Raw genomic sequence first — 12723 nt, forward strand, 5'->3', positions numbered from 1 at the left:
AAGAGCTGCAGATTTAAATCCAAATAATGTGAAAATTAAGCAGTGAGATGGGAAAAAGGAGGGAATTCCTTGCCATTGTTTAGAAGGCAGTCAAAAGACCCATTTCCTTTGACTTTTTCCAGAAGCTGAGTGTTATATTTGAATCAGGCCCTCAGCACCTCTACAGTCAGATTTGCTTTCCCAAAAAAGAGGCCTTCTGCACGTGTGATACAAAACTTCTTGCATTCCGGTAATGTTTGATGTTTGTAGCCATTCTGCTCTAATTATACGGCTGTATGCATGCACTGCCAGAAAACCCTCAGATTCAGTCAGATATCCAGCAGGAACAAATCTTATCCATCTCTAATGGATCGTAACAACTGCTGAGCAGTGTGTGTTCCTAGCTGTACTACACTACAACTGAGGAATTGGAAATTTGAGCTACAGGCTTATTGGGGTGTCCAGGGAGCTTTAGGTCCCCCAACTCCTTTCCCATTGTTAAAAGACCAGTAGAGACCTTTTGCTACCATTTTGGCTGCGGCACCTGCCCTGGGTTTGTGCTGAACGCTCGGAAGAATTTCTTCAGACAGAGCTCAGTTCAAACACAAAGCTTAGAAAAGTGGTGATGGACACACTTTCTGAGTTGTAAGAACTGGATTGTCCAACATCTTGTAAGGCGATATTGCTACCTTAATCCTGATGGAGAGACAAAAACATTCCCACTGCTTTCATTCCTCTAACTCGCATAGTGTTATAAGTGAGATTTAATGCTATCACTGACATATTATGTACTCAAGTATAGCTATTGTTCATTATTCATGAAAAGGATTAGCCACCATAAAACCATAAGGTTGTAATATCATATTCAAAATAAGCTCTCAGATCCATTAATACCTCATGTATCATTAAACTACAACTGCAGCTTCTAACCATACCTCATCAAAGTTTGCTCTTATTACAGTGTCTAGTATCCTCTGACAGTGAGTTCTATACATCATAATAAAGGTAGAAACCTGAAAAAGAATGAGAGGGAGACACACAAAAGATCATTCTACTTTAAGAAATCTGCTTTTAAAACTATCAGAATATAGAGCACAAAAAAGTAAGATTTTTCTTATCTTACCTATGCACAATTGCAAAAATAATGAAATCAGAGTATAGTTAGATTAGCTTTAAGATGAGTTTTCTTCTTAAAAGTAAATTCTCCCTTTGAATTCATGGATTTTTCTATGTCAATGGGGATTCTTCAAATGTAAGAGGAGCAAAAAGCCTCAGTGAGATCAAAGACAAGAATGTGGCCCTAATTAGGACATAAAGAACTATAAAACCCTATTCTTTTGTCCACTTTACATTGATACTACACATGTGAATAGCATCAGAAAACTAGCAAGCTCAGCCAAGAGCAGTCAGAGCACTTTTGTCATATGTGCAGATAGGATTCTCTTAATTTGCAGCCTAGAAGGATACAAAATGCATTAAGTCTCTCTCCCCTCAAGAAAGCATCAGAAATCTTTCTCAGTTTGCCAACAAATGGGTTCAGAAATTAAGGAACTATAACATACTGCTAAAACAGAAATCTGGGGTCTAGTAATTAGTGATTTATCCGGTTACCCTCAAACCTTTCCTGCTGAATGCAATATAACTTTAAAAGAAGACTGTGCATAGGCTTTAGACATTGTACAGCTGATAGAGTCAGCTGCCTATGCTAAGGGAAGATATTTCGTACTATTATAAGAAGCAATTAAGCCCCTCATAAATAAAGTCAGAGCGTTATTAAACTCAATCTAATTTAAAGTCTTTATATATTAGATAAAGTCTTCATCCAGAGCAGGGGAAAAAAACCAACAACAACAAAAAAAACAAGACAGGCCGAGAAAATATTTCCAAAGTGTTACCTTCTCCTCTGGCAGACTGGCTGGCAGATTTAGATCTTTGACATTTGGAAACTCTGGCAGTAATGTTCCCAGTTTGGATCGTGGTGAATACGCCACTGTCTGTTTGGTTACTTCTTTTTTTCCCGTTTCGTTGACCCAGGCTGCTCCTTTTTTAGAATACATCACGTCATAATACTGGGAGTTTTCTTTCACTGCAATTCCATAATAGTGGTACCTGATACATAGAGATGTACATTTTAAAAAGTGGATTGTTTGAAAGTACAAAAAAAAAATACAGGGGTAAGAGAAACTGACAATGCTAATAATTTCTACAGCAAAACAGACTTTGTGATAGTTTATTATTCACAAGCATTGATTCAGTAGCAGAACATTGTGGTAATACATTGATTGGGTTTTCAAATTTCTTTTCTTGTGGTAAAAGGAGCTTTCTTCAGAGTTAATAAAACTGACTGTTGCAGGGCAGGACAATAACAGACTTCTATTTTTTTCTTATTATTAAAAAAAGCATCCTAAAGCTACTTGTTGGCAGGGCTGTGCTGTGCAGCTGCTCTTTTAGTTTAGCAATAAGCAGAGGTACAGACCCTCTGGACAAGCCCTTCTGTTGTTTCAGCTCCCTGATTCTCAGACTGTTTTGATCCCTGAGTAGCACAAGTCTTCACTGCAAATGAGCTTATCAGAAACATTTGAAAAATTGAAAACACGTTGGGGTGGGGGAAGCTTGTGCTTGAAAGCAATGAACACTAGGAAATGTACAGTTTGAAATTATTTGCTTAATAACTTAGCATCATCATTGGTCTTAGACCAGCAGAGGATACTACACAGCACTGTAACTCTGCCTGAGCAGAGCACAGTGGGAATCGCATGGTGTGGCTGTGCTACAAGAATGGATTGGTGGCCTTATGGCACAAGTTTGTGCTATGGCTTAGCTTTATTATGGGTGTTAATGAGAGCACTGATTATCCTGTCTAGCCCTTGCATCAAAGCAGCAAATACAATCTTATTCACTCCATACTTTTGCTAATATTTACTTCATTTTCTCAGCTGTAAGCACGACCAACACATCAGTTAAATTTTTAATGGTTAGAAAAGGCATCATAAAACTGTCTTGCTCTTGTACCTTTGATTGACCCTACTTTCCTAAAGGGGGTTTTCAATGACCTCCCAGTTCTCTCCTTACAGCCTATCAGACCACAGTGAAACTCTCACTTCTGGATCCAGCTATGATGGTAGGAGAGGTTACCATCTCCAGGTGTTCGTCATCCTCTCCAGACAGTTGCTGGGGAGTGATTTCAGAGTGCCACCAGCACATCAGTTCACTTGAATGGGACCTAGTTTGCTTTAGGTAAAATCATCCAGCTTTAATAAAGTCATTAATTAAAACAGTGAAAGAGCAGTATCTAAATGATGGCAGCTTAAACTAAGGTGATTTTTTTTTTTCCTATAGCAGATTCACTCACAGTCATTCACCCACAAATCAGCACATGCCATAATCTCCAGCCGAAAGTAGTGGCAAATAGCTGGAAGCCCTAATCTTGTCTACCAGCACAGATGGGCTGAGAGGTGGCCTGGGGAGTTGCAGGGACCTTCCTGTATGTTGCTCCCTAACCATGCCCGCTTGGGATGTTCCTTATCATCCATTAAAAATAAAAGCTATCTTGAGCTCAATATTGAATAATCCAGGTGACATTTATTTAAAAAAAAAAAAAAAAAAAAAAGCTGACACGATATGAATGGGATTTCCTGTCTTTAGTACCTCAGAAAGCCACGCTATCTGCTCCAAATCTGCCTGTCAGGGCTTAGACCAAAATGCATATTCCACACCAGAAGCCAGGCTCCAGACAGTCCTACCCTGTTACAGATAGATGACAAGACCCTCTTTCTGCCAAGCTACATGGAATATAAAAGGCTATAACACCAGATGTAGAAGTTTGGCCTTTTAGCTTGACTAGTAACAAGTCCAGGTTGCAGCTCAAGTCCCCACTTTGGTCTCTAGCAGCTGTCATACACACACTGTGTGTAACAGCCATAAAGCCTACCTACATCTGCCCTGCGAGCCTCAGCGGTATGTCTGGGGCTGGGGAAGAGGAAAGGAAATGCTACTGGGAGCTACTACCACAAATTACTGAGGGAAAGGGAAAAAGGAAAAGGTCACAGCAGGCAGGACAGCAAAAGTTCTAGGGAGACTGAGAGGTTTGTACAACTTCAACACGGGTCAGTCTCTTATATCAAGTTTCCCCTTAAATCAATTAAAGAAAGAAAAATAAGACTGAAAGACTCAGAAACGTAATAGAATGTCACTACGCATTATTCCCTGTCCAGTATATTTCACTTGGTAGTACACTACATAAAATAGTTTTCCAGTTAGTTTCGAAATCATGCAGACAGCAACAGCTAAATTAACACAGAATTTTTTCCAGACAGCTTCCTCCTTAAGTAATTGTAACATCCTAAAAGGCAAAAATTCATTAGTGCAGTTCACAAAGATTATTTCTTGAACACGTCTCTGTATTCCTAAGAGAAAACAAACAAACAAAACCCACCACAACAACAAGGAAACACCCCTTAATACAATAAGCAGGGCTTGAAAGTTTGATCTGTAAGAGAACAACACGTAAGCCATGCAATCATTCTTTTAGTAAACAGCTGAATAGTTTTTCCTTTCATGGATCCAGTACCTGCAGCACTCCTTTAAAGAAAGAATAATCCCTTCACACCACATAGTTTCCACCAGCTTAAGTAACTCCTTGTGTATATATATAATTGGAGACTTTCAAGCTGCAGGACAGAAAGAAATCAACTTTTATGTTTAGATGCTTTCTCATGCCTCACCTGTGGTGGAACTGTTTTTAAGCTCAGTGTGATAGAGACCATCTGCATGCTTACAGCAATAAACCCAGCTGCAAAAGAGAAAGCCTCACAACTGATGACCAAGAGTATAGTGCCACTGGAGCTCTGAACTTTGCAATGTTACAAGTTAGCAGTGCTATAAAAAGACTGAAGGCAGAACAGTATGAAATCAGATGATCTTAACCACTTCCATGGCCAAATTTCCTTGGCAGTAGAAATGAAGGGGAATGAAAATCATTGACTGGCAGCAATTGGTCAGCACAGTTGGTGATAAAGGGACTGAAGTGTTAAAGCATAAAGTAATTTATTTACATAATGTTTAACTGGAATGCATCAGATGTTTATGAAAACAAAACCAGAGCTCAGTTGTAGCTGTGCTGGGTCTAGCAAGGAGTGTATTTATTGTAAAGAAGTACACTATGCAGGTAATGCTGTGAATGTGTTTATACCTCTCCTCTTCAATGGATCAAATTATTCCTTTGTATGCCATAATAATTGGAGTGTTAACTACTGATGTAGTTATCATCTTTTGGACCAGAAGAATTCAATTTTATACCTACTGAGGCTGTGAAATATGAGTGACTATGTATGATCTCCTCACAGGGGTGAGCAGGGACTATCAGGGACCAAGGATTTTGCAGAGCAGTTCACAGAAACTCCTTACTTGCTAGATAGGAATCAGAACTACTGCGAAGATGGCATGAGAAGAGTTATGTGACCTGAAAGCCCCTCTGATAGGCATGCAGGTTAGGGGAAAAAATGCAAGAGCTGTTAAGTCTCACTGATTTTTAGCCTCATTGAGAGCAAAGAGACGTTGCTTTTACAGACACAAGTCACCTTCGGTCAGTTGATCAAAGGTATCTTGCCCCTCTGAGAGACTCCTAGAGCTGAAGAAGGAGTGAATCTGAATCTATTTCTCCTTCTGGAATTACGATGAACTGTTTTCAGAGGTACCATCTTTTGGATAAGGCAATAAACTTATTCTTTGATCACTTAAAGATACTTTGGATTTCATTACACAGCAAAAAATGGTCATTAAATCCAGGTTTATGGTCAATTTCAGTTTAGACCAATGTATAATTCTACCTAAAACCCCCATAGCATTCTGCCACTTATCCTCTAAACTGAAACATGATGTTAACCAGCTGTCATTTCCCAGCCTCCAACAGTAGCTCTACTAGTGCTAGGTGTGAATGCCCTTTATGTTGTGTAAAGTGAGTTGAGAAGAAGAATTATAGAAACAACATGGAAAATATTGGCAATGAAATCAGTAAAAGATCTTCATTAGACTACCTACACAGGACTATCACTGCTGAATCAATAAGACAATGTAAAAACTGCAATGGAACCTCCATCGAAGTTAGTTTTTAATTCCCCAACTGGACAAATCATTCCCTGATGTTCAGTACAGTAAAGCCAGGGCCAGATGGGGCCCTGTGCAAGATGATAGTATACCATACACTGCTTACTTTGATTGGCCTCTGGTTCCAAGTCTCCTTGTCGTTAGCTGTGGAAACTGTTGCCTTATTATCTGCAAATGAATAGAGCTGATATTAGAAAAAATTGAAAAGCACATTTGATAAGAATTTATTACAGACTGTAAAGACCAAAAAAAAAAAAAAAGTACTATGTCACCAAAATACATGGAAGGGGAAATCAGAAGAAAGCTTTTCATTTTTTCCATTACTGAAAAAAAGAGAAATAAGCTTTTAAATTCAGTATAATTCTATTAACTACCACCAGTTTAAATAAAGACTTTCTGAAGTTACTGGAGCAGAACATAGGTCCTTAAAATCTAAGATCAGTTCTACCTCTAAAATTACAAGGATTGTACTTAGAATTGGCTGGGTATTTATTTATGTCAGTTGCAGGATCAATAAACTTGTGTTTGCTGCAACTAGAGGAAACTTTCCTTTTGAGAGTTTTGGAGGCAACAGTTCTTTAAAGTCCTTCCCTGCCATTAAACACTCCCTTTTCTAAAAGATGATTCTGTGAAGAGATTTTGGTATTTGACAGGGGCACCACTTACACCAGCAAAGACTCACTGTTGCATTTGTAAAGACAGCTCATAATCGATTTATTCTCTATGGAAAACAAGTGCATCTCAGGAACAGCAGGATATTGTCAAGAATCTGGACTCTACACTGTCAGCTGAGATTAAAAGAACACTGCTACCGTAAAACAAAACTTCTTTAGCACCAGATGCATTTAAGGAAATAGATTAACTAATGTAGATCGTGTCTTCAGTAGCCAGATCCTACGTCAACCAGGCTACTCCTGATGAAAATGCTCTGCTTGAGTTGCTGGGAAGGTAGCTCTCAGCACCTTGCAGGATTGAACCTGATTCTCAGTGTGGTCTGCAGCAGTAGCAAAATTCATCTGGCAGAACAGTCATGCAAAAAAGACCACAGTAAGCCTTGAAGATTCACTTATGAGAGAAATTTCTTCCTTTTCTAATTTGTAACCTATTTTAATTGTGTTTGCATGATATAAATTGCTAAATGTTTCCTATTTTGGGGGGGAAAACAAGTAGCATTAAAAGAAAGCAGACATACGAGATGGAATACAACTGTTCAACCAGAAGAAAATGTCAATTAAGTTTGATTAAATGATATAGATTTTTTCCCCGTGAGCCATTTTGCCACAGTGATAAATATTTAATCCTGATTGATGACTGAAAGCTCTAGAACATGTATTTGGATCAAAAGGTACTATATAAATAAAGACATTACAATGTCACATATTTGACTGTTCCTTTGGTAATATTTTTTATCAAACATACAATCAGCTTTCTTTCATATCATGTAAAAATTGACCTGCATTGGTTTCCAAGAGCTTTGCACAACATGGCTTCTGTCAAAAACACAGCATAGACTTGGACTCGCTAGGTTGTTCAGCTTTAATTTCTGGAGCAAAACTTCAGCAAACAGTAAAACACTTTTGTGGAGCTGTGAAAGTTCAGCCTAGCTGTTTGATAAATGAGCAGACAGGCAAGCAGCCCTTCTTTCTTTTTTTGTATGGATTCAATGAAGCCTGCCTAAAGAACACCACATGCTGTTCCAGCTACTGATCTAACATTCCGCAACATCTCAGCCTTCCAAATTCCCTTTAATTACACATTAATCCCACCCCTCTCTCTTTCATTTTCTGCAGACAGGGTTGGGGGCTCCACAAGGCTGTGGGAAAAAAGGCAGTGTTGAAGAACTACTTTCTGAGGATGGCTTTTTGGGTTAGGGGATTTTTTTTTTTTTTGGTAGCAGTTGTCATTCAGAAAATTCCATTCCTCTCCTAAAGTCGATTTTACAGCAGTAGACTCAAAAGTAAATCTTAATATTAGATTTACTTTTACCTTAATTTTTCTTTTTGGAACAATATGAACACGTATTACTTTCAAAGTGTGTCTAGTAGTGATGAAGTGTTACAATGCACACTGTAAATGCTACTTTATGAACCATATGCCGTGGGAGTTCCTGGGATTTAAATAAATCAGCCAATTTCTACATACCAGGGCAGAGGTGATCAGGAAAGGAGAATAACAGAGCAGTTGATCAGATGATCCTTCTTCTTTTCTTTTGTTTCTTTTTTAAATCCAGCATGTTTAAACAATGAGGTACACCTTTCGGGATACAGCCAAAATTCTGCGTCTCTTAAAATATTCTTTACCAGTAATTTACAAAAGAAAATCTAGCAAACCTCTGAAAGAAAACATCAGGATTCTTTGATCTAACGCAGCATGCATAAACTATGTATAGCACGGTGTACTCATGCTTGGGTGCCTGTACATATGAGCATCAGTATTTGTGTTTGTGTTTGGAATGAAACAAGTCAAGTAAGGAATGAACTAGCTGTTAAATATAAATGTTTATATTTGTCTACACTTATGTGAATCCCTATGCAATGATATTGCCAAAGGGAATGAGATTTCCCTGAAAGGAAAGAGGAAGTCGGAGCAGGAAGGACAAAGCGGAGTTCATTGTACACTGAAATAAGTGGAAAAAGAAGAGTCCAAAAAGTTGATTTTAAATCGTGTTTTCTGCCTGAAAAGTCTCCCTGTAAAAAACACCATATTTTGGTTGTGTCTTTATTGACTACAGAGAAAATGAGTTAATTTTACATCTGAAAAAAGATGGGGGGAGAGCATTCCTAGATATCAGACATAAAAATTCAGGTTAGATCTGAAAACCAAGTTGGATCCTTTTCCTTTCATCACTGCAGCGGGGTTGCATAAGCAGAAATGAAGCAAGGCCTGACCATGCAGTTCAGACCTCCCTCTGAATGGAGTCCAGTCCCTGTTCTCACAGCAGTGCTGGCTTCTCAACAGAAGCAGTGGTAAAAAGATCTCATGGGTGGTGTCCAAGGGAATTTGGGAGTGAGCGAGACTTTTACGATTGTCCCTCAATGGAACTGAAATTTCATCCCACTCTTCTCCAAATTTACCACTAATCCAGCTGCCTATGAAATCTGCTGAGTAAAGGGATGCAGGCTTTATATTTTCCAAGTAATATTCCATCAAAATTATGTGGCAATTTTGACTTCTATGCACTACTTTATGCTACTTGGCTTTTTGTTTTTGAGACAGATGCAGACCAGGAGTTTCACATGCAAATATTTCTGCCTCTACTATATTAGCCTCAGCAACCAATGCTCCTTCAATTTCTTTCTCAGTTACTAAACTTCAGTTCTTTTCTCCCTTTCTTTCCTCTGTGCCCTGCTTAAGACCTTTTCTCACCTTCTGCCTATAGAAGACCTTGTATGATTTTCTTGGTTAAATATGTATAAATATGTATTAAGAACTGCTTTATCTTCTTTCAACTCCATGGTTCTCTTGGCGATTGCATGCCATACAGATAAGAGCCAGACAGAACTCATTACATTATAAAACACCACATGTATAGTTTTCACCTTTCCAGTGGACTCGTAGAGCCAGGTCTGCATTTGTTTAACCCTTTTGCAGATAATCCTGATGCATGGCACAGGAAGAACACAAGGGATCCTTTTTTTTCTGTCAGGCAGTACCTGTTCCACTCTGAATGTATGTGGCAGCCAAAGTGAATGCAGGGAAGAGTCGCCTCATATCCTTCTCTCACACTGAGATTACAGTGCTGGTAGTACAACATTCAACATATATTGCACTGAACTCGGAGCTAACAGGATTTTTACCCCATTTTGGCCTTTGAAACATAGGTGTCTAAATAAACTTGAATGAAATATCTATTTACTTGTATTTTTGGTCATTCTTAAAATAGTGGAATAAAAGTGAAATAAATTACTTAAGCACCCATGTGAAACAGAGAGAACGCTTTATTAGCAACAACTAGAAAAATGCACTTCCTCTGTAAAGGTCTGTATCGTAGCCCACACAACCTATGAACCCTAGCCATGGCTAACTGCAGGAGCTGTCCTGTTACCAGCAAACGGCTGCACAGGCGCATTCCTTCATCCTGGTTACTGCCAGCTGTAATTTCTGCCATCGCACCTACCCTCATAACTCTAGCACTGGGATTCAAACACGAGCAGACAGCCTCAGCTTTAAAATGAGAAGTGCATCGTCTATTACGCCTTCATTCCTAAATTATGACCCATCATTCCTTATTTGATTCACTACCAAACTGTGAACTTTGTTTTCTACTTTTTTTTTATTATTATTGTTTTTATTTTTCATGAGATGACATCCCAAAAAAAACAGAGGGGGAAAAAAAGCATCTCATGCATTTGTCTTCATGCTAACAAATAAGTATGTAAGAAACCAGCGATGTCAGGAAACTTCTGAAATCTTTTTTTCCTCTTTCCCTATGTCAAAATGTTAAATTTTCCTCTGGGGGCAATAGACAGAGGAAGACTTTATGCTCATTTTGTTCGTGCATCTGATCTAGAGGGACATTATTCTTCATGACTCTTTTCCCTTTCTGTTTGAAATAATTCTAGCCGTGCTTCTAGAACTTCCCAGGGTAATGAAATAAAATCAAATTAAGTTGCATCACAGCATTTGAACACTGCCAGAATGAGAAACTGATTCCAGGCTCCAGGACCTGGAACTCTGAGAAGTTCTAGAGAGATTCCAAATAGAGCAAAATAATTTATCTTTCCTCTGATAACAACAACTTATAACAAGGCCTGGCTCTATTTACCTCAACACAGGTTTCCAATCCCACATCTAGAGGGCATGCATTGCTTCTATGAAGTCAGGGACAGAAGATCTGGGTTTATTTATCCACATTTATTGTAGTTTTTCAGACTTAAACTTCTTTGCCATGGCAGGACGAAAGTAAGAAGTGACGACAAATGTAATTATACTCCCACAGAGCTATGCTTTCCTTATTTTCAGCGCTGTCAAACAAAAACAACCCTGATGTCCTCAATCTTATATAATAAATGTAAAATTTTCAGGGTCATTCATCTCTGACCTGTTACTGCTCTGGCCCGGATCATTCTGGGGTTTCCCCATCTGCTCCAGTGCTTTTAAAAACCCTGTCCTGAGACATTTGCTATTATTAAGACTCGTGCTAACAGGTACCTTTTGGATCAAAGGGCTTGGTGCTGGCTTGACAGCACACTACCTTGAGTAAAAGGTCAGGAAAGGTTTTGTCCCACTGATAGGAAAGTGCATGATCAAACCAGTCCATTACAAAATATCATTCCTGTTCCCCAAATCCACCAAACTGTGTGAAGAAAAGGGGAAGCAGCATGACTGTGTCTATACCCTGCTCCTTTCTCACTTACTTGCATAACCCCTAGAAGGAAGAGCATAGTGTACAGATTTAGTATGCTTCACCCCGCATCTCTGGTCAGTTTAGATTCAACAGCCTTCCCATTTCTCTACACTCGCTTTCATCATTTTATGGAATGAATCATGGCCTAGCTATAGGATAAGATCTTACTTTAGCACTGATACATCTCAACTGATATTGCAACGCAAGTCAGACTAGGCTGTTGGCACTTTCTTTAATGCCCATGCCCAATTCTGCCTGCTGTGGAGATTAGACTCCATGAGGAACTCCATCTGAACTGGATCCTTTAGCAAAGCTTGTGAGACCTCAGCTCAAATTCATCCACATCCAACAATATCCTCCTTCAGCAGTTCCCCCAGCCAGATGGAATCCAGCCTAAGGCACGATCAAACAGCTTTCTGCATTCCAACAAAGCTGCGAACACCGAATGCTCTGACTCAGACGCCGAACTGAGCCACAGCCACTTTCTGTGCTGGTTTGCTGAAGCCAAGCAGACCTAAAACCCTGCGCAACTCCCCCTGCTCTTTCCTGGTGCCAGCGTGCTTCCTGCCATCACACCCAGCGTATCTGTGGGAAAAGGCTGAGCGCCAGCATCCCTGCACTCTGGCAGACCCTGTGCTGTACGAACTGCCTCTGGGACGTGCTGACAAGGCATGAGGTAAAGCAGCCCAGAGGCCACTCTGCTTCATGCCCAAGGTCTGAGTGGAAGCCAGATGCTTGAAGTGGCAAAGCCTGTAAAAATGCCTTTGCTAGAGGGCAAATCTTCGGGAAAGAGAAAGTCTCTCTAGAGAAACAGAGGGGTCCTTGCTGGTTTTCTTACTCCCCAAGCTCAAGGAGAAAAAGGCAATAGACAGCAAGCTGCAGGAATAACAAGGGATCTGTAAAGCAGCACCAGGGGGACAAAGCTTTCTGAGTACCCTGTAGGACCACCCTTCCCCACGCCAGTATGACCACTTGCTTCCGTGGTTATTATGGACTTCTCCAAGGAGGCTGACCTGGAAGATTCGGAATCAGGGAGAAATGTCATACTGGTATGAACTGTCCTTCAGTCAGCAACATTAGCTGTTAAGAAGAGATGAAGGAAAAGCAGAGGTTGCTCAGATGGTGCTGACAGACTGATATGGTCCTTCAATGCAATAACAGAAACCACATCCTCAGCTTTAGATTGATTTTTCCCCAGCTCCATTTTTCTTTTCTATATTACCTTGAAAAAGTCTAATAAAAAAAATTCCATGCGTAGTAATTGTCCATAATAAAGCACTTGCTATTTTAGA

The 12723-nt window shown here is 39.6% G+C and overlaps 1 protein-coding gene across 5 annotated transcripts in view; it reads right to left on the reverse strand.

Moving 5' to 3' along the window:
* RFX4 (regulatory factor X4) overlaps positions 1 to 12723 on the reverse strand; it is a 102721-nt gene that overhangs the window by 44794 nt on the left and 45204 nt on the right. For 3 of the 5 annotated variants that reach the window (XM_083802560.1, XM_083802556.1, XM_083802559.1), the window contains exons 5-7: positions 6191 to 6252; positions 1875 to 2088; positions 915 to 992 (exon numbers count right to left, since the gene is read on the reverse strand). In XM_083802560.1, the coding sequence (XP_083658686.1) occupies positions 915 to 992; positions 1875 to 2088; positions 6191 to 6252 (354 nt within the window). The remainder of the gene's footprint in view (positions 1 to 914; positions 993 to 1874; positions 2089 to 6190; positions 6253 to 12723) is intronic. The other 2 variants (XM_083802557.1, XM_083802558.1) reach the window with 1 other exon arrangement.

Source organism: Anser anser, assembly GCF_964211835.1.
Source record: "Anser anser genome assembly, chromosome: 1".
In the NCBI taxonomy this organism is placed as follows: Eukaryota; Metazoa; Chordata; class Aves; order Anseriformes; family Anatidae; genus Anser; species Anser anser.